At 52.0% G+C, this 20,520-nt stretch overlaps 3 protein-coding genes across 3 annotated transcripts; all 3 read left to right on the top strand.

Moving 5' to 3' along the window:
* Positions 1-7,021: 7,021 nt before the first annotated feature.
* Positions 7,022-7,860, top strand: LOC107543473 (metallothionein-2A). The gene is made up of 3 exons (XM_016221015.2): positions 7,022-7,104; positions 7,360-7,425; positions 7,630-7,860. Exons 1-3 carry the CDS (start codon positions 7,077-7,079, stop codon positions 7,719-7,721), a joined length of 186 nt encoding a protein of 61 aa, XP_016076501.2. The 5' UTR covers positions 7,022-7,076; the 3' UTR covers positions 7,722-7,860.
* Positions 7,861-12,204: 4,344 nt separating this feature from the next.
* On the top strand, positions 12,205-13,458 carry LOC107543477 (metallothionein-1-like). Its single transcript, XM_016221019.2, has 3 exons — positions 12,205-12,258; positions 12,826-12,891; positions 13,225-13,458. The coding sequence occupies exons 1-3, from the start codon at positions 12,231-12,233 to the stop codon at positions 13,314-13,316; spliced, it is 186 nt and encodes a 61-aa protein (XP_016076505.2). The 5' UTR covers positions 12,205-12,230; the 3' UTR covers positions 13,317-13,458.
* A 3,180-nt stretch (positions 13,459-16,638) lies between these two features.
* LOC107543474 (metallothionein-2A-like) lies at positions 16,639-18,364 on the top strand. Its single transcript, XM_016221016.2, has 3 exons — positions 16,639-16,789; positions 17,366-17,431; positions 18,128-18,364. Exons 1-3 carry the CDS (start codon positions 16,762-16,764, stop codon positions 18,217-18,219), a joined length of 186 nt encoding a protein of 61 aa, XP_016076502.1. The 5' UTR covers positions 16,639-16,761; the 3' UTR covers positions 18,220-18,364.
* Positions 18,365-20,520: the final 2,156 nt, after the last annotated feature.

Below are 20,520 nucleotides of genomic sequence, written 5' to 3' on the forward strand. Positions count from 1 at the left end.
AAGGGGAAGCTGAGATCAGATTGGTAAGGAGGGGTGATGCCAGAGAGAGTTTAGCTTCTCCCTGAATGCAGGTGTTCAAAGTTGGTTCTCCACAAGGCAAGCCTCGCCCTTCAAGGAGCCTCCTTACCACTGCTGGCAGGATTCAGTTTTCTGCATCCCTCTGCATTATTAAGCAGCCACCATGAGCTGGGTACTGTGCCAGGCAGCAGAGCTAGGACTGAACACAACAGACGCAGCCCACAGCGGGGGGGAAGAGTAAAAGATTAAACAGAAAGCCATCCACAACACTGGCTGCCCCGGGACACTGTGGAGCAGAGTGGCTAAGTGCGCCAGCCCTGGAGCTAGACCCCTTGGTTTGGCCCTTTACTGGCAAGTGGCTTTGAGCAATGTAACTTAACTTCTCTGAGCCTCAGTTTCCCCTCTGTAAAACGTGGGTCATAACAGTCCCTATCTTATAGGGCTGTCGAAGGATTAAGTGAATTCACACACGTAAGGAAAGCACTGAGACCCTGGATCAGGACATGGGCTTTGTAAATTGAGCTGTTTAATTCCTAGTAACTGTCATTGTCATAGGGCTACAGAGAAGGGGTGCATTTGCTGGTAGCAGAAGGATTCAGCCTATTTGGAGGTCCAGGAAGGCTTTTCTAAGGAAATGGCCTTCAAACTGAGACCCACCAGATGAAGGAGAAAGAAGGCTGGAGTGAATATTCTAGGCAAAGAGCCTGAAGTCAGACGACATACGACTGCTTTCGCCCATGTAACCAGACTCTGAAGGTGGCCCTTAGTGACCCCAGCCTCCGCTCTCCATGCCCTGTGTAATCCCTTCCCCTGGAGTGTGGCCTGAGCCTAGTGACTTCTAAGGAACAGAGCTCTGCCAAAGGATGGGATGTCACTTCTGTGATCAGGTTACAAACAACCACGTCTTCAGCCTTGCCCACGCTCAGTTGTTGGCACTCTCTCTTCCCCTCTTGCCTGCTCACCCCTGTGGTGTGAGATGCTCTGTGCAGAGGCCTGTGTGGCAAGGAGCCAAGGGAGGCCTCTGGCCAACAGCCTGTGAGGGACCCAGGCCCCAGTACAATCGCCCACAAGGGTCCAAATCATGCCAACAGCCACACGAGGGCTCTTGGAAGCAGATTCTGTCCCAGGTTACTTTGTTTTGTTTTTTTATATTTTTCCATCACAATTTATCCCTCTATGCCCTGGTCCACCTCCGCCTACCCCCTTTCCCCTTGCAGTCACCACACTGTTGTCCATGTCCATGAGTTCCCTCTTTTTTTCTTTTTTGTTACCCCCTCCCCTTCCCCCCCCCCGGAGGTCTTTGCCCCAGGTCACTCTTGAGATGATTGCAGCCCTGACTGACACCTGGCTTGCAGTCTGAGGGCCCGAGGGCCCAGCTAAACCTTATCTGGATTCCTGATCCACAGAAACTAGGAGATAATACATGAGTATTGCCTTAAGCTGCTCAGTTTTGGAGTAATTTGTTCTGTAGCAATCCATAACTAATACACCCTCTCAATGAAGGTCAGTAAGAGGAGGAAGAACTAAGACCAGACACGTGGTACAAGGACCTAACCTCTTTACTAATACTGGAATCCACCACCTGTTTCTATTGCTATGGTGACAGGGGATTACCTCTCAAGGTGGTCTCTTCTAGTTGTGACCAGCTCTAATTGCAAGAAAGGTCTTTCCAATCCCAAGCAAAATCTTTATCCCTGCAGCCCCCACCCACTGGCCTGGTTCTGCCCTTGGGACCACAGAGTAAAAACCTAATTTTCTCTTTTCAGCATGGCATGAAAAGTAGGTGTGGAATCAGGAAGTCCTGGGTTCCAATCCCAGAGCTGCCACTTATAGCTGTGTGACCCTGAGCAGGCCATGTCACTCTTCAACGCCTCATCTGTAAAATGGAGATAATAACAGCATCTGCTGGAGGGCTGTGCTGAGATCTTAGTGAGATAAACTCAGAATGTCCTTAGCACAAGGCCTGGTGCATAGTAGAGGCTCAATATGATCCCCCTTGACTACTGTTGCAGCTTACAGATGGCTACCAATTTGTCGACTCTATCAATCAAGACATGGTGCCTTCATTCTTTCCCCTTGAGTCTGGGCAGGCTCTGTGACTTCTTGACCAATAGAATGTTTTGAAAGTGACCTGTGCTAGTATTGGGGCCCAGGACTCAAGAGAGTAGCTACCACTACTATCTCTTGGGACTCTCACCTTTGGGGCCCTGGGCTGAATGTAAGGAGCCTAATTGCCCTGAGGTCACCATGCTGAAGAGGCCATATGTGGGAGTTCTGGTCAATAGTTCCAGCTGAGTTCAGCTCTCCAGCCATCCCGGCCAGGTGTGGAGTGAAGCTGTCTTAGATCCTCCAGCCCAGCCCATCCACCAACTGAATGCCACCAAGTGACCTCAGTCAATGACACATGAAACAAAAGAATGACCCTGTTAGAATTCCTGACCCACAAAACCAGGAGAGACAATAAAATGGTTGTTGCTTTAAGCTGCTAAATTTTGGGCAATTTGTTGCATAGCTACAGATAATAGGAGCAACCACGGTTCAGATATTTGAAGGTAACTGTTTTCTTCCAGATTGAACCTGCCCACCCCTCTTGGCTATTGCTCACATGATGGGCTTTTGAGTCTTAGGACTATTGTGATCAACAGTCTTCTGGACCGTGGACACAGCCCTCAGGGTGATCTGCCCAACTGTGGCAGCTAGGACTCTGTCCAGAATGATTTAACAAAAGAGATTGAAATGCTTGACTCACAATGCCTTCGGGCATGGCTGGATCCAGGTGTTCCAGTGGTGTTGTCAGGCTCCATTTCCTTTGTGGTTTCTTTATTTTCTCATGGAAACAAAAGGCTTTAGAAACTCAGCTTCACATCCTCTCAGGCTCATCTAGATTCTAAATGGAAAGAGTAACTGCCATTTTCCCAGTATTCCCAGCAAACGTTTCACTGAGTCTCCTTGGTTTGTGGCTAGGTGACCCAATCAGAGCTAATCACTGTGGCCAAGGAGGTGGAATGGCTTGGGAGCGCACAGATGGGGCCTACTCCATCTAACCATATGGACTAAGAATGGGGAGGAGTGAGTCTCCAAAAGAAAGCTAAGGGTACTGTCACAGGGGAAGGATGAATGAATGGCTGGGCAGCAGAACTATTATCTACCTCAGCAGTAAAAGGAAAGTAAAAAATCACCTCCTTGATTCTAGATGGCATACTTCTATTAATGCAGGCCAGATTACATCACTGCTTCACACTGAAGAATCACATCAGATTTGCAGGGGGGTGTTTTTCCCCATCTAATGCTGCTTGGCTTCATCTCCCTCACCCCCTAGCATGTCAGGGAAGCAGACATTAGAAAGTCTTCTGTCAGGGTCCAGCCCCAGCGGTCCAGGGGTCCCCAAAGGTGTGGAAGGCCTCGGCGAAGAATGAAGGAAGGACACAGAGACAGCGTTCAGAGCATCAGGACAATCAGCTTCTTTTTTTTTATTGCCTTGTTACAACTGTATTTATACTATTTGATTTTATTGCTGGTTAAACAACATGATATCATGCTTTGCTCCAGTTTCTGTTTTGGCCTTTCACAGTTAATGAATATACCTTTTTATCTGACCTTTGCTAAAGAATTTACATCTGTTTAGGTATGTTAATTTTAGTCTTATTTATCATTTATATTTCTATAGGCTATTCTACAGGTTAATCTCTAGTTATTTATATTCTGAAGTTACTATTTTATTGCTCTACCATATAGCTAAAAGGGGAATAACTAAGCCAACTTTTCTCATGTGAAGGTTATGCAAGTCCTAAGTAAGGGTTCTGTAGCTTGCGTGTGATTGTCTTTAGCTGTGGTGACTGACCGCCTGTCTGGCACCTGCCTCAGTCTCCCCGCTGACATTCCCTGCAGCTGTCCATCCTCACTGTAATATCCTGTATATGATAAGCGTTCAGGTGTAGATTGAAATAATCTCTTTCCTAGACTGCTCTTTCCTTCGGAAATTCCCAGAGTTTTCCATGAATATAAACATCCCCCAGTAATACATTCCTTAGTGGGAACTCACTGGTGGACTCTCTGTGGATGGCCCTGCGCCGCCGAGTCAGCAGGGGCCCGGACCCAGGCCTTTCCCCCGGTGGGGAACTTCCTGTGGTAGGGGGCCTAACAAGTCCTAAACTTTCTGCTGACAGTCTGAGTTCCTCATAAGCGCCACATGGTATCTTTGGAATACTTGGGGCTTTTACTGAATCATTGTCTTTTCCAGTTCTATCCGATTCCCCTAGTAGGGAAAAGTGTCTAGCTAGGGCAATGCCCTTTTCTGATGCAGTGACTCGGGTAAGGACACAGAGCGTCAGGAAGGGGAACAAGCATAGAAAGAGGGATGTGCCATATTCACCAAGTCCCATGGAGCACTTGCTGTGCAGATGCCTCCTCCCTGAAGGACTGTGTCAGGCAGCAAGGATGGCATGGCTTCCGGCAGTCTTCTCTCTCCACATCTGTCCCAAACACAGTGAGGCTTTCAGGGGCGTGGAGATGAGCAAAACGAGGCCCAGGCCTCCCTTCACCTTTGCTGATTGGTCATCCTTGCCTTGCAGAGTCAAAATGATTCAAGGGAGATGTTACTGGAAAGGGGACCTGGCCCTTGGCGGGTCTTCCTAGGGCCAGCTGGTAGTGTATGGGTCCTTGACTTCATGCAGGAAACACTTCACAACATGAGTCCAGATGACTCAGGGGGAACGTTTATTAAAGCTGAGGACAGTAAAACAAGAAAGGGCTTAGCATAAAAGAAGCAACAGGAGGGCCCAGGCTGGGCTGCCCGGGGCTCTCCTGGAAGTCAGAGAAAAAGAGGCCTTGGGATCAGGTTCAGGAGACTAGCCTGCAAAGAGGTGCCTCTTGCTGTCCTGGTTGCAAGTCTTGTGGGGTCCCTTAGAGTTTAAGAGCTGTGTGCCTGTGCAGGAAGAAGAGGGGAAAGGGAATGGCGGTGGCAGGGTGGGGGGTGCTCCCCAAAGGAAGAGCACAGCAAGTTCTTTGTCTTGAGACTTTCAGTTCTCTCTTGAAGGCAGAAATCTTAAGGGAGGTCTCAGGGGAGGGCCTCAATAGAACATTCATCAGCTTTCTAGCGGTGCTCTTTCAGGGTCGTGGTCTCCAGGGCAGGGGTCATTAGTCAATTTATCTGGTCCTGAGACTGCCACCGAGCCACACTTCAGCAGGGTGACCATTAGAATTTAGTCCCTCTAACAGGTCAATTCTCCCTCCCTGCTTGGTGTTTTTATTTGAGTTAGCACACAGGTCCCAGAGGAGCGGGAAAAAGTTTTTACTTTCATTTTGCAATCGGCCCTAACACAAGGTGGAAGCTGGGAATGGAGGAGCCATGGAGGGGATTACCCCCAATAATTTACTCGACAAATATTTACCAAGTGCCTACAGCAAAACTGCCCTGTGCCCGGGCGGGGCTGGAAACACGTTTCAGGGGGGGCAATGGCTGCTCTGAGTTCTCAGCGGCAGTCTGGGTTGGGGAAGGATCCAGTTATCAACCTGAGAATCATCCAAGTTCCTACATAGTACGGCTATGGAAAATCCCAGAAAGGAAAGGACAGGATGTTTTCTAGCACCTTCCACGGGCACCCAGATGGAGCATGGGGGTCAGAATGGGCTCCCCAGAGGAAGTGACATCTGAGCTGAGCTGTGAAGGCATTTCCACAGGACCTTACAGTAAATGCTGCCAGGACAGCCTGTTCTCCGCCGCCTCCTCCCTACACTCCCTGCTGCAGAAGTCAGCATCCCCAAAACATGCCAGGAACCTTCCAGCAACCCATTTCCTGGCTCTGACGACACACTCTGGGCATTCCAAGGTTGATGATCCAGAGAAGAATCCAGACCACCCGACCTCTTTTCCTCTCAGCATCCACTGAGGAAGAAAGCTGTTGGGTTTTTCCTTTCCCCGTGTTCCAGAAAATGCCAACATTCCAGCCAACAGTTCCCTCCTCCCCTTTCCCTCCCCTGCCTGGCAAGACCCTCTCACCCTCCTGGCCTCACTGGCCCGCTTCCTCCCAGGCTGGGCTGGGTCTCCTCCTCTCTGCTCCCCCTGCCCCAGGGGGCGCCTCCCATCCTAGCTATGGCCCTGGTATCACCTTTTCCTGGGCCCCTGTGACACTGCCCCCATGACCAGGACTTTCTGGAGCACAAGGCTTGCGGCTTTGTGATATTTATCTCCCCTGTGGGTGGCTGATGTCTATCCTTAGAAGGCCTTCAGCATCTTCTGGACCCTCTCATTTGAATCGCTGGGTGCTGCCCTCTCTAGCTCTGTGACCTTGGGCAAGTTACTTAACCTCTGATCCCTCCTCTTTAAAACGGGAACAGCACATAGACCTTACCTCACAGTGTTGATACAGGATGAAATGAGAGCTCGCACATAACTCGATTTCTACCCTTGCTACTGCGTATCAAAACACTGCATGTACAGTGGTTATGTCAATAACCGTCCCACGGGTTTAACATGATGCTACACAATTATTAAGCCTTTACAGGTACAAAGAGGTTTTTTTGGTAGTCCCTTCTCATTTCCAATGGATTCTTTGTCCCAGCAGGATTCCCAGGGCAGGCTTTCTCCGGCTCTCTAACCACTGGGGTTCAGGCTCTCTAACCACTGGGGTTCAAGCCCCGGGCGCGCAGAGGTGGAAGGGTGCTGTGCCCAAGGTCACCGCGGGGGGCCGGAGGCGGGGCGCTCGGCGCACGGCCCCACTGCCGCGGGCGCGTGGTTAGAGCTCTGCAGCCGGCCCCACCCGCGCCGAGGTCGCCCGGGGCGCCACAGGGCTGCTTCTGGGAACTGTCGCCCGCACGCCGTGTGCACAGCAGCGTGCGCCCGGCCCGGTGCGCTCGGCCCGGTGCGCCCCGCCGCCGCCCCTGACTCATCGAGGGGCGTGTGCAGCCGGCGCCCGGCACCGGCGGGCTTTTGCACTCGACCCAGCTGCATCCGGCTATAAAGGAAGCCCTCCGCGCGCTCCCTCCACCGCGCCTCCTCCGAGTCCCGGCGATCCGTTCTTGCATCTGTCCCAGGACTCCAGCCACCACTTTAGCTCGCCATGGATCCCAACTGCTCCTGCGCCACCGGTAAGTGGACCTGGTCTGGAACTGGGGATGCCCAGTGTGGGTTGTAGAGCTAGAGAAGCAATTTCGGACCCCTCCTGCTCTCCTTAATCACCGGGTTTCAGAGTCCTTACTAATGGCCTTTTTCTTAAAGCGTTTGGTTACTGAATGGTTGTGGAGCTGGGTTCCTTGGGCATCTGGGACTGGAACCCAGGCTCCTAGCACCCCTTCAGTCTTCAGGTCTCCAGCGACCATTTTCACCTGTCTTTCTTCTTGCAGGTGGCTCCTGCACCTGCGCCGGCTCCTGCAAATGCAAAGACTGCAAATGCACCTCCTGCAAGAAGAGTGAGTGGAATCCTCCCTTCTACTCCCTAATGCCCCTCCCGCGCCCACCCTCTATTCCACCCAGAGGGGAATTTAAACAGGGCAGTTGGCACCCCTTAGGGAAGGTGGTACCTCCACAATAGCCCCCTCATCTGGAAGGACGGGATTCCTTATTAATCTTTGTATCCCAAGCGCTCATTTCTGCCGCCACCTCCCTTTCTCCAGGTTGCTGTTCCTGTTGCCCCGTGGGCTGTGCCAAGTGCGCCCAGGGCTGCATCTGCAAAGGAGCATCGGACAAGTGCAGCTGCTGTGCCTGATGTGGGGGAGAGCCTGCTGCCCCGTGTAAATAGAGCCATGTGTATGAACCTGCATTTTTTTGTAAAACCCTGATCCGTTTGCTACATTCCCTCTTTTTTCTGTAAAGCACATGAATGATAATAAAAGTTTTTTACTTTATTCTGACTCTGTTTTCCTTGGTGTACCCGCCCGGGCTGGGGCATTGGGTGGGAAATGAAGAGACCTGGAGTCCGGATTGAGGTGTTAATCCCTAATAGCCTTAAGGCAAGCCAGGTGGCCTCACTGAGAGGCTGTGAGGGCCTTGGGTGGATACAGGATCCCCTCTCCTGTCATGCCAACATTGATGGTACAGAAGCCTCTTAGTCCAGAATTCTCATTCTCTGATTTCCCTGTCCCACTTCAGTACCTCACTGGATTTAAGGCTTGAACGTAAATAGGGTGGAAAACAACTCCCCACTTGCTTGATGCCGGCTTTAAAACCCTTGTAGTGAATGAGTTATTTTTCCTCCTATCTATCCCAGACCTAAATCTTGGTAAATAATTACCATGAAATGACATAAAAGAGCAATACAAACCCACATTTTTCCATTTTAAAAAGCTGCACATGGCTCATCAGAAGTGTGCAATGAGCACTGGAAACAATTCATAAACGCCCCGATGTGTGGACCACAAACACCTGGAGTACCACTGCTCCCAATGCCCCCACAGGGAAGGGTCACTCTTGGCTCGCCCCGTGACACCTGCTCCCCTGAGAGCTCCCAGGTTGAACTTGGCTCTGAATCTTTGCAAGTTCCTCCTAGGGCAGACTGAAATCTGGCCCTCCTCCAAAATCCAGCTCTTGGCTGTTTGGAACCAGCAAAGTGTCTAGGGATTTGGAAGGAATTGCCTGGGCTTTTCTTAGCAAAAGGGAGGTGCCTGAGAATTTCCAGATGAAGGACTTCCTGTCAGCCTGTGCAGAGTGATGTCTGGTTCTGCAGTCTGGAGACAGTAATGTGTAATTAATGACAACGGTTAGTCCCCCCTGGCTATTTGTGGAGAGAGTTGCTATTTGATGTAAAATCAAAGAGAAAGACAAGTCATGTGGACCAGAAGTCAGGATCGTGCTTGCCTGCAAGGCTCTGTGTGAGGAAGGAATCACAAAAGCCAGTCTGTGCCAAGTGCATGGGTTTTAGTGTCATGCATCCTGGTTCACAGCCTACTTTGCACAAGTGGTATGTCCTGTGCAAGTTGCTGAAACTCTCTGAGCCTCCATTTTCCCATTTGTAGAAAGGAGATTATATCTCTAAGTGAGAAAGAAGTGATAGTGTCCTGGCCCCAGGCTAGGGCATAATAAACAGTGGCTGCTATGATCGCAATGACATTCGTGGGAAGAGAATCTCTTCTAGCTCCCAAAAAGTTCTTGGAGAAAGGCTCGTTGGTTTAGAAGCATTACTCTGGATTGGACGGTAAGGGTGGGATTAAAAATTTGCTGACCTGGTGCCAGGAAGATATAGGTGACCTCCTGTAATAAGCAGCCTGGGACAAGACACTGCCACAGCATTTGGGTAGACACAAAAGCCTTTCCCACCCTTTATGCCATTTCATCCACACAGGAGCCAGGGAGAGTGAAAATGCAAGGGCCAAAGTGATTGTGTCATTTTCCAGAGCAGTTAAGCGACCTGCCCAAGAAGTCACAGGTGTGAACCTATGCTGCAGGTGGCTTCACTCCCTGGCCACTGCTAGCTGATCATGATGTCACCGGATGCTAAACCCTGCCTCTCACAATGACAATTAGAAGGGACTTCCGAGAAGGACCGTTTGTGCCCCTGGCTTGAGAGATGGGAAACTGAAGCCCAGAGAGCTTGCAGCACTATGCAGGCTCCAGCTGTGTGTTCTTGCCACAAGGCCTCTAAGCCAGGTTTCAGTATCTTTGTCTTCCGTGGGAAATCTGGGGGTAGAGTGGTGGGTGAGACATGATGCTGCTGTTAGCCTGCAGTGCAGGTCCCACCTGTGTCACGGAGAACCGCGTGACATACACTCTATGTGGCTAAGTCTCCTTCGCTGTAAAGGGGCAAAATAAACCGTATGGGTCAGAGGAGGGAATGAATATGTACAGAACCTACACGAGCCCTGGCATGTGGTGAGTGGTCTACAATACTAGCTTCTTGTTTTATGACTATTCTACATAGCCAAGGGAAAAAATATTGACCTCTAGACAAAGCCAGGACTGGTGTGTCCTGTGTTGTCCTCATCACCCCATGAGGATGTGACCTGAAGACCAGAGTCCTTCACTCTTCCACCAAATTGTGATCGACACAAAAAATGTCCAGTCATGAGGAAGATGCCCTGTGTCTTCTCAGACACCCAAAGAAACCTGCTACTTTTTCTACCACCTTCACATTGTACTTTGAAATGATTCATGTTCTCTTAAATATATTTATATAGAAAGCAAACTATTTTACCACTGATAGCAAGAAACTGTATGATGCGAGACAGTGGAGAGAGCCAGACAATTTTATTGTTATACTAATAATAGCATAATTATATCACTATTTTTATTATAAATATTTATATTGTTATCAATTATTATATATAATTATTATAAATATCTATATATTTCACTATGGTTCACTTGTTTTGCTGCCACAGTTGAGCTTTCTCTTGTTTAAATGGCTTCAAGCAGTAGAGAAGTGTTGTCAACAGACCTCGGCCAGAGGCTGATGACTCAGGGACCTTCTCCTTCCCTTGGAAGCTTTACTGGATTCCACCGAGTATACAAATTCTCAGCTATGTCAACCTGGGCAAGTAATTTAAACTCCTTGTGTTGAAGTGGTCCTATTAGCGAAAAGGGCTCATACATAAAAGTATTCGCCTTGTAAGGTTATTGTGAGGGTCCAAAGATCCAGAGTTATTAAAACATGGCCTAACACTAAATGCTGTGTCATCACTAGGAGGCAGTGATATTGTGGCAGGCAGTTAGGCATGAGCAGAGCAAGGACCATGGGCCAGGTACAGAAGGTCACCGGGGCAGAAAGCCCTGGGTGTCTAACAAGGGACAATTGTAGGGTGGGACCTCGCCCCCAGGGTGACTTTTTCCTCCCCTGGCTGGTCTCAGTTGTATTTCAGCTCCAGGCCCAGAAAAGCAGCAAAACCAGACCAGCGACCCCATGGCTGACCTCAGGACCAGGTACATTGAATAATGACCCCCTGCCCTGGTGCTCCAGTCAATCAGTGGAGACCTGACCCTGAAAGGACACACCTGGAAAGCTGCTGAATAGTCTATGGGGATCTTCCACTGGCTGGGACCTCCCCTAAAATCTCCACTCTTAAAACCCTTAGGAAGAGGACCCAGCGAACTCTCCCTGTTCCCCAACAATGCCTGCCTTTCCCTCCCCACCCCCAGGTGGGTTACCATTAGCTCCCTCACTGACAAACCCCAAGGGCCCTTCCTTTGCCTCTGTAACTTGTTTCCTAAGCTGATTTCTTCTACAAGTTATTTCTTCTACCTCTGTGATTTTCCAAATAAATGTTCTCTTATAGTTTGGGTCTTGGCTCTGGATCTTTTCTTAGCCAGATCTCAAGTATCCATGTTGCTGAACCCAGGTCCTGTGGGACCCCACCAGCCTCACACCTGGTGCCCTTCCCGCTGCCTACAACAGTGTTCCAAGCCGTCTTCCCATCACCTAAAACGATGCTTCCTTTGGGGTACTCTATGCTAATGGGACCACTTCAACACAAGGAGTTTAAGTTACTTGCCCACTCCAGGAGTGGGGTGTACCAGCAGGCTGTGGGGAGCACTAGCGTTTTCTGCAAAGGACCCTGACAAATGTGCCCATGGATCCCCCCAGGTGGAGATTGGAAGGTGGAAGGAGGCAGAGGCCTGTGCTGGCCGAGGTGCTATGTACAGCAGAAAGGAGACTGAAGGCCCATGTGGGGGGACAGGGAAAGATATGTGGGTGGGAGGCCAAGGTCCCATTGCACTCGGTCCTCTGCACACAACTCCCTTTTGTTTCTCCCGTTTCTGCCAAGTCAAGGACATGAGTGGGAGGGGATACTGCGCACGGGATTCTGGAAGGGGGGAGTCTGGGATCAGTGGCAAGGGGTCCAGGGGTGGAGAAGATGATGAGGTCGCAGGGGCTGGGTTCCCCTAACAAGGGTGTAAAGGTCAGAGGGGGCAGCCCCCTGTGGAAAACTGAAAAGGGTCAGGCCTGGAGGCTGGGTACCCTGTGCCACACGGCACCCAGGCCCCTCCGCGTGATCGGGCGCCGAAGGTGCGGCCCGCGCGGCGCGCACACGGCTCAGCGGCCCCAGTGAAGCGGTGCACCCCGCCCGGCCAGGTGCGCTCAGCCCAGCCGAGGGCGCGGCGAGCCGCACGGACTCCGCCGGGCGCGGTGCACCGGCCGGGGTGCAAGGGCGGGGCGGGGCCTCTGCGCCCGGGCCGCCTCCTTGGGCTATAAAGTGAGCACAGGGGGTCCTGGGCGCCACCGCGCGTTGCACCAGCACAAGAGCCTCTTCTCCTCTTTGGACCTCTGCCCTCATCTCTGCTGGAAATGGACCCCAACTGCTCCTGCCCAACAGGTAAGGACCCCCTGCTCTGGACCTTAGGAGGCCCGTTCCCCAGCCCCATGACAGTGTCCCTGGGGTGAGAAGAGGGAGTATTTTGAGCTTGAGTGGAAGTGGACTCCTTAGAAAGAGAGCAGGTTCTGTGCTTTCTCCCTGGGCAAGGACCCTCCTCCCTGGTTAGAGCATTTCCAGCCTCCCAGTCGCTCCTGTTGGAGAGGCCTGGGGCTCAAGGCTGTCCTGCTCCACATCATCTGTGGTCGGGGGGCTGCGTGCCCGGGACTCTTAAGTTGTCTGTGCTGGTTAGAGGCAGGAACTGAGGACGTAAGGTCCTGGCCCCCAGACTCAGCCTAACTGAACTGGGCCTGGAGCCTGGGGCTATCCTTGGGGGGTAAGTACAAGGGATTGCATCGCCCTCTCCAGCAGAAGGGCAGAGAAGGTGGGGTAGGCTTGCATCTGCTCTATGTGGGACAGGGGTTCCCAGGGCTGGACCCTGCCCAGAGGAGGAGGTGTGGGGAGCATAGCTGAGGACTGCTCTCGCTCCTGCATCACACATCTCACTGTCTGTCTTTCTCCTCCTTGCAGGTGGCTCCTGCACCTGTGCTGGCTCCTGCAAATGCAAAGACTGCAAATGCACCTCCTGCAAGAAGAGTGAGTGAGGGCCCTTCTCTGGGAATCTGGGGCTGGGCTGACTCAGAGGAGGGAGCCCAGTTGTGGCTGTGAGTGGGTGACTCTGGGGGACTAGTTTCCTTGGCGCCTGGGAAACTCACTGCCTCTGCAGGCTCTCTGCCCTGTCCTGGGCTCAGATGGGGCAGGACAGCCTTCTCCTGGTGAAACCCAAACCCTGAAGGTCTTACTAATTGTTTCAGGACAGAACATGCTTTTTGTACTAATGGTCCGTTGGAACTGTGCCAGGCCTGCTGTCGGGCAGGGAGGTGCCCAGTAAACTCAGCTCTGACCTCTCATTTTCCCTGCTGTCCCCAGGCTGCTGCTCATGCTGCCCCGTGGGCTGTGCCCACTGCGCCCAGGGCTGCATCTGCAAGGGAGCATCGGACAAGTGCAGCTGCTGTGAGTGATGTCGGGGGAGAGCCTACTCCCAGAAGTAAACAGAGCAACACATTCAAACCTGCATTTTTTTTCATTCCACACTGACCTGTGTGTCCCATTCGCTTGTCTATGAAATATGTGAAGGATAATAAAAGTTGTTGCCTTTACTCTGATTCTGGTTTCTTATCTGTGCAACAGGTATAAGGAATTTTGTGCGCCGGGGCTTGGTTGGAAATTGGGCTAGAAGTCAGAGAGTTGCTTTCTGCATGGAAATGTTAGGCCCCAAGAAACTGAGTGCCTTAAGGCAAGCAGGTGATCTCACTGAGCCGCACCTACTGTCAATTGCAAGAGCCTTAGGGCCCGTGCTGTGAGGGCTGGCTTCTAAAACACAGGTGTTGAGGACCATTTTTCAGTTTCTAACATTCATGGATATCAACTTTGGTAAAATAAAATAAATTACTAAGAAATTTTGAAATGACAGTATACAAAATCCATTTGAGATTCAACACACATAACTGCAATAAATATATGAAGAATCAATAAGAAAATTAGATATTTACAAACGATGTACGCATTTCCATCAAAAGTGTGCACTGAGCACTTGAAACAAATTGCAAACGCCCCAATATGTGGAGTACACAGACTTAGAGCAATGCAACACCCCCACCCAATATCCCCGCTGGGAACCATCACTCTTGCCCAGTGTTCTGACAGGACACCTGCCATGCCACTGAGAGCTCCTGGTTGTGGCTTGGCTTTGAATCTCAGGAAGTCTCTCCTGTGTCAGGCAGATATTTGCCCCTCCAAGATCCAGCCCTTGGCTACTTGAAACCAGCAAAGTGCATAGGGATTTGGAGGGAATTGCCCCAGCTTTTCTCAGTTGGGGGGGGGGGGTGCCTGAGAATGTCCAGATGAAGGACTTTGCTGGTTTCAAGTAGCCAAGGGGCGTGGCAGGTGTCCTGTCAAAACCCTGGGCAAGTGTGATGGTGGGTTTGACCGTTTGGAGGGCGTGCTGGTGTTTATTAGACAGGAGTTAGCCCGTGAGTGACTTGTAATTAATTAATCGGTTAGTCCCCCCTGGCTGTTTGTGGAGTTAGTTGCTATTTGATGTAAAATCAAAGAGAAAGACAAGTCACGTGGACCGGAGTCAGGACCATGCTTGCCCACAGGTGCCCTGTGTGAAGAGGGTCCTCAGCAGCCAGCCTGCGCTGAGGACGTGGGTTCTGGAGTCAGGCGTCCTGGTCCACAAGCCACTGTGCCACTTCCTGGCTGTGTGACCGGGGGAAGTCCTTTGCCCCATTTACAGCAAGGAGCTGTATGTGAGGAAGAAATGACAGTGTCCTGGCTCCAGGCTAGGGCATACTACACAGTGGCTGTTAGGATCACTATGTCCACATTGACATTTGTGTAGAGAGAATCCTTTAACTCCCAACGTGCTCCGGAGAAAGGCTCATTTGAAGCACTGCCCAGGGTCGGAGGCTGGAGGTGGCAACAGAACCTTGCGGAGCAGTGCTGTGGGGAGTGTGGGTGACCTGCAGTGAGCCCCCTGGGACGTGATGTCTCTGGGTATTCAATCCTGCCGCTCCTTATTGAGAGCCAGAAGGGTCCTTTCAGCTAGTCCTGTTGTGCTCCTGGCTTGCGAGACAGTAAACTGGAGCCGGAGAGGTCACAGGGCTATGCGCAGGGATCTCACTGCCACTCTGCTCTTCCCACTGCCTCTAGGCCAGGTGTTTGGTGTCCTCCTCTTTCATGTCATGCTATGGTGCCCGGTGGCAGGTGAGGACATGATGCTGCGGCAGCCAGCACGAGTGCCAATCACACCTGTGTCACTGACAGCTGGGTGTCATTACCTGTCTGTGGCTCAGTCTCCTCCACTATGAAAAGGGAAATTAATAGTGTCTGGCTCTTAGGATTGATCTAATGCATGCAAAGAACTTAGAACGATGCCGGGCACACTGTGAGTAACTTATGATATTAGCTATTCATTTATACTGACTGTTCCTAGCATAGGAGACATTTTTCTACTTGCAGAAAAATACACCGGGCCTGGTATGTGTCGCTCTGTGTCCGGTGCTGTTCTCATCAACCATGTGACCACGAGACCAGTGGCCCAGAGGAGGTTAGTCTCTCTTCCCACCAAGAGGGATCCGCACTAGGGATGTAAAGCTTGAGCAGATACAGGGGTCCCCATTTCTGCTATCACCAGAACCAGTGGTTTACATAACAATTTTTAAACCATTCATATTTCCTTAACTATATTTATATGAAGAGCAAACTCCTCACCACTACTGAAAATGAGAAACAGTTTACTTCCAGACATAGAAGGCAGCCACAAAATCACACACATATATATATATTCCTTTCGTTTATCACTTTGTCACACTCAGAATTCAGCTGGACAGACAAAATAGAGGTGGTGCAGACAAACCCCTGGGCCAAAGGGGATGTTCTTTCGCTTTCCTTCAGGAAGTGACTGGAGTCAGATCCAGGGCACCGCTTCCCAGCACCTGACCATGGGTTGTTTATAAACTCCTTGTGCTGTGTGTAATTCTGGGATTTCCCATCAGAGTTGTTAGGGTTTAAGGAGTGAAAGTGATTGAGCAAGGCTGGCACAGGCTAAATGTTACGTAATTGTCAGGAGCATGGAAAGGGAATTCACTTTTCTTGCTTGTCATTTATGCCAGGTCAACCTAGTGCCTAAAATGATCCTTTCCTTAGGGGGGGTGGGTGGGTGGGGTGCATCCCCTGCTTTGGGAACCTCCATCCTGGAGTGGGGGGGGGGGGGGACGGTAGGCGAGGAAAGCCCTGGAAAGTGTAGGCAAAGGAGACCCAGGACAATGTGCCCATTCATCCCTGAGCTCAGCCGCGGAGAGTGGAAGGAAGGGAGGAGGGGCCTCTATTCGCCCGTGTTGCCGTAAACAGGAGACGTGCAGGGATAGACAGCAATTGGGGGGGAGGGCGGAGAGTGAAGGGGTGAAGGTCGCGTCGGCCACGTTTCTGCACCCAACTCCGGGCCTCCAGCCAAGTCAGGGATGTGAGCACAAGGCCGGGCTTGCACACGGGCTCCAGGAAAGGGGGCCAGGGGTGGGGAAGGCTGCGGGGGCGAGGGGGCTGAGTTCCCTGAACTGGGGTGTCGGCCCCTGGGGAGAACTGGGAAGGGCCCGGAGCTGGGACACCGTGTGCCGAAAGCTCCTGCACGTGATCAGGCGCCAAATGTGCAGCCGGCGCGGTGCACACGGAGGCCAAGCGCCCGGGGAGACCGTGCACCCGGCCCCGGCAGGTGCGCGCGGCCCGCCGAGGGCGCTGCGGGCGGCGCGGATCCGCCGCCGGGTGCAAGGCGGGCGGGGCCTCTGCGCCCGGGCCGCAGCCTCTGCCTATAAAGGGAGCGCTCCGGCCCCTCGGCGCCACCACGCGTTGGACAAGCACGAGTGATCCTTCTCTTGCTCTGGACCTGAAGCCTCACCTCTGACCGACATGGACCCCAACTGCTCCTGCTCCACTGGTAAGGACCCCGGACCCTAGGCTTTAGGGTGCCCCTTCCCCAGCACAGGACAGAGTGACCTTGGGGTGGAGCAGGGAGAGTTTGGATGATGGGTAGAGGAAGCCTGTCGTTGGTCAGTGTGTCCCTCCTAGCCAAGCTGCTGAGAGCCTTTTCAGTCTCTCTTTGCCTCTGTTTTAGAATTGAGGGTACTGAGGCTCAAGGCTGCCGTTCTCCAGGTCATCCAGTGGGTCAGGGGGCTGCTGGGCTGGGACACAGTGTTCTGTCCAGGCCTCGGTGCTGCCAGGATTTGATGGGAGGTCGGGACATAGCCTGTTTGCAGTTCAGGACATAGGACCCCGGCCCGGGTCTGCCTGAGCTGTGTCTGGAGCCTGGGACCTCCCTCTGGGGTAAAATCAGGAGAGGACCTACCTCCCTGGTACTAAAAGAGAGAAAGTGAGGCTTGTCTTTACCTGCTCTGGGTGGGAAAGGAGTTTCCAGTGCTGGGTCCCGACAGAGGAGGTGCGGGGAGGGATTGTTGATTGATTGCTGTCTCTCCCGAGTCACACATCTCACTGCCTGTCTTTCTCCTCCTTGTAGGTGGCTCCTGCACCTGTGCTGGCGCCTGCAAATGCAAAGACTGCAAATGCACCTCCTGCAAGAAGAGTGAGTGAGGGCCCTTCTCTGGGAATTTGTGGCTGGGCTGAGTCAGAGGAGGGAGCCCTCAGCCCAGAGCCCAAGCATCTCTACCCCACTTCCCTCAGTAACTGAATCAGAATCAGAGCTGAAAGAGCCATAGAGGTGGTTGAGTCTAATCTCCCATTCTAGAATGGGACACTAAGGTCCAGAGAAGTCACCAAAGAGTGTCAGGGATGGAGCCAGAACTAGAACGTGTCTCCTGATGCAGGCTTCTGACCCCTCTAGTGTTCTGAGCACTTCATGCACGTGAACTTCATTTCTCCAACCTGCTGGTGCAGCCCTTTCCTGTAGCATCAGCCCAAAGTTTTCTGGACCCTCTTGGGCACTGCTGTGGCAGGGGGGTGCCCCTTCTCTGATCTTGAAGACTTTCCTCACTTCATTGTGTGATTCTGGGAGGCTGGGGGCTGACTTCCATTGCCCCCGGAGGCCCTGGCACTGCCTCTTTAGGCTTTCTGCCCTGTCTGGACTCAGAATGTCAGGGCAGCCTTTACCTAGTGGGTGGGACCTTTTCCAAAGGTCCTACGAGTTGTCGCAGGACAGCACGTGCCACCTCAAACCTAGGGTTGGCTGGGACTGGTGGGGAAGCTGGTGCCAGGCCTGCTGTTGGGCAGGGAGGTGCCTGTAATGTCTGCTCTGACTTCTTTCTCTGCCTTGTCTCCCCAGGCTGCTGCACCTGCTGCCCCGTGGGCTGTGCCAAGTGTGCCCAGGGCTGCATCTGCAAAGGAGCGTTGGACAAGTGCAGCTGCTGTGCGTGATGTTGGGGAGAGCTTGCTCTCCGTTGTAAATAGAGCAATGTCTACAAACCTGCATTTAAAAATATTTTTTCATAAACCCTAACCCCATTACTATGCTCCTTTTTGTATGAAATATTTGAATGACAATAAACTTATCTAGACTCTTCTGGCTCCACGGTCCTGATGGTGTTCTGGGAATACGGGACCTGGTTCTTCTTGGGCTGTAGGGGAACATGTGCTGGAGGGAGGTGGGGGAGTTGGCAGGGGAAGTGGGGGGCGGGTGAAACGTTTCCTGCTGTCTGGCCTGCCCTAGGCCCTCCCTTGTGAGTGTTTCCTTTACCACCTTCTAGAATTAACTGGTCCCTGCTCTTTGTGTGCCTGTGCCACTGCGTGTATTGATTCAGTAGGCGCCTATGCTGCTTATCATAGACCCAGGCGATGGGCTCTCAGTGGTGAGGTGACACGGAGCTTACGGACTGCTGGGGAGAGGCAATTACCGCACAGGAGAAACAAAGGGCTAAGACAATGCATTGGGGTGAGCCTGAGCAGAGACCTTGGCACCAGACCTGAGAGCTGCATTCTTGGCAGGACAGCTCGAGCGTCGCCCCGAAGAGGGAAGGGGCTGGATGTGTTCGGGGAAATAGGCCAGCATGTCCGGGCCAGTGTGTGAGGGGTGTAGTTCAAGTACTCTTTGGAGAGGGGAGCAGAGACCACATGACTCATCAAGCATCTGAATGACTCCCAACCTAGTTCTGCAGCTGAATCACTTGGCGAGGTGGAAAGGGCACCAAGCCACCGCCCCACTCCCCCTCCCAGCCCCCAGTCTGATTTCTGAGGTCTAAGATGGGCCAGGGGGGCCTGTATTTTTCATAAGTACCTAAGGTTGCAACCCACTGAAACGGTCACACGGAATCATTTAGTGAAATAAAAGGAGCTTCTGCGAGGAAGTGCTTCTATCCCAGCTGGTATTTGAAGTCAACACCCCTAACATGTGGCTGAGGGAACTTGGAGACCTGGTTCCTGTCTGTGGCAGGCAGGCTTGCCACCCAGGATGTGACTGGGGGCTTTGCAGAGAGCAAACCAGCTGAGAGGGGAGCCGGAGCCTCCTTCGAGGTTGCACCGTAAAAGCCACACTGTTGTTGCCAGGCTGGTGTCCCAGCTGCCTTCTCCTGGCGAGAAAGCCTGGCACGGACCTCGTGGGGCTTGAGCAGGAGTGTGACATGGCACTGCCCTGTTTGGTCTGGAAGTCCTGGTGTCAAGGTCACAAATGTGCCCAGTTTTTACCCTTTCACAGCTCTGCCCTTGGGAATCACAGCTGCCAAACCTCTCCAGAGAAGGGGACATAATGTTCTCACTGCCCTGACAAACAGTTACCTGACGTGCAGCTTTTTGTTTTTCAAGCTGTGGGTAAAGTGTCATCTTCACTCTGTCCCCGAGCCCAGTTCCCCCGAGGGGTGGGTGGGGCTTGACCGTTATGGATGTCTGTTGGAGAGACTAATTTATCATAGTAGTTTTTTAATTTCATATGGGTGCATCAGAATATCTTGTTTAATTCCAGAAGTTAATACCTTGTTTAATGGGGAAAGTAGTTAAACGTGTCATCTCTGGAGCCAGACTGCCTGGCTGGAACCATCGCTCCACTGCTTAGGCAAGTTCTGTCTGTGGCCTGTCTGTGCCTCGTATTTCTCATCTGGAAAGTGGGTGAAACAACAGTGCCTACTCCATAGGGTTGTTGTGAGGTTAAATGTGTCTAGCACAGTCTCTGGCACATGATAGGTGCTTAGTAAGTGCTACTTCCCTCTGGGCCAGGCACGGTGCCTGACAATCAGTAGGCGATTCCTACCTGCTCTGCATTTGATTCAAGGAGCATTATTGGACCCCTGCTGTATGTAAATCACTGCGCTGGGCCCAAAGAGGAAAGATAACATATAAATAAGATTCAGTCTCTTTGCTGGAGGAGGCCTTATTTCAAGTCGCTGTTGAATTCAGGGAGCATTTATTTATCACATCCAGATGCGGCTACTGAACTGGGGCAGAGAGTGGCACAGGCTGTGAACAGTTCTGCCTTCCAGAGAACAGCTCCATTTCACACTGACTCTGGGATAGGCCGAGTGTAAGACAAACTAAGACAGAGGTGTGGAAGCCGAGGGAAGGGGGTGTAAGAAAGTCTTGGGAGAAGGCCAGAAAACCCTATTCATTCATTCATTCATTCACAGGGTCACTTCTTGGCTGGAGATGATTAAAGCATTGGTGGTGAGTGGGCTGGAAAAGGGAGCCTCAGCCAATCAGATGTTCCCCTCAAGTGTGGGCTAGAATGAGTTC

Source organism: Miniopterus natalensis, chromosome 18 (assembly GCF_054644295.1).
Source record: "Miniopterus natalensis isolate mMinNat1 chromosome 18, mMinNat1.hap1, whole genome shotgun sequence".
NCBI classification, from domain to species: domain Eukaryota; kingdom Metazoa; phylum Chordata; class Mammalia; order Chiroptera; family Miniopteridae; genus Miniopterus; species Miniopterus natalensis.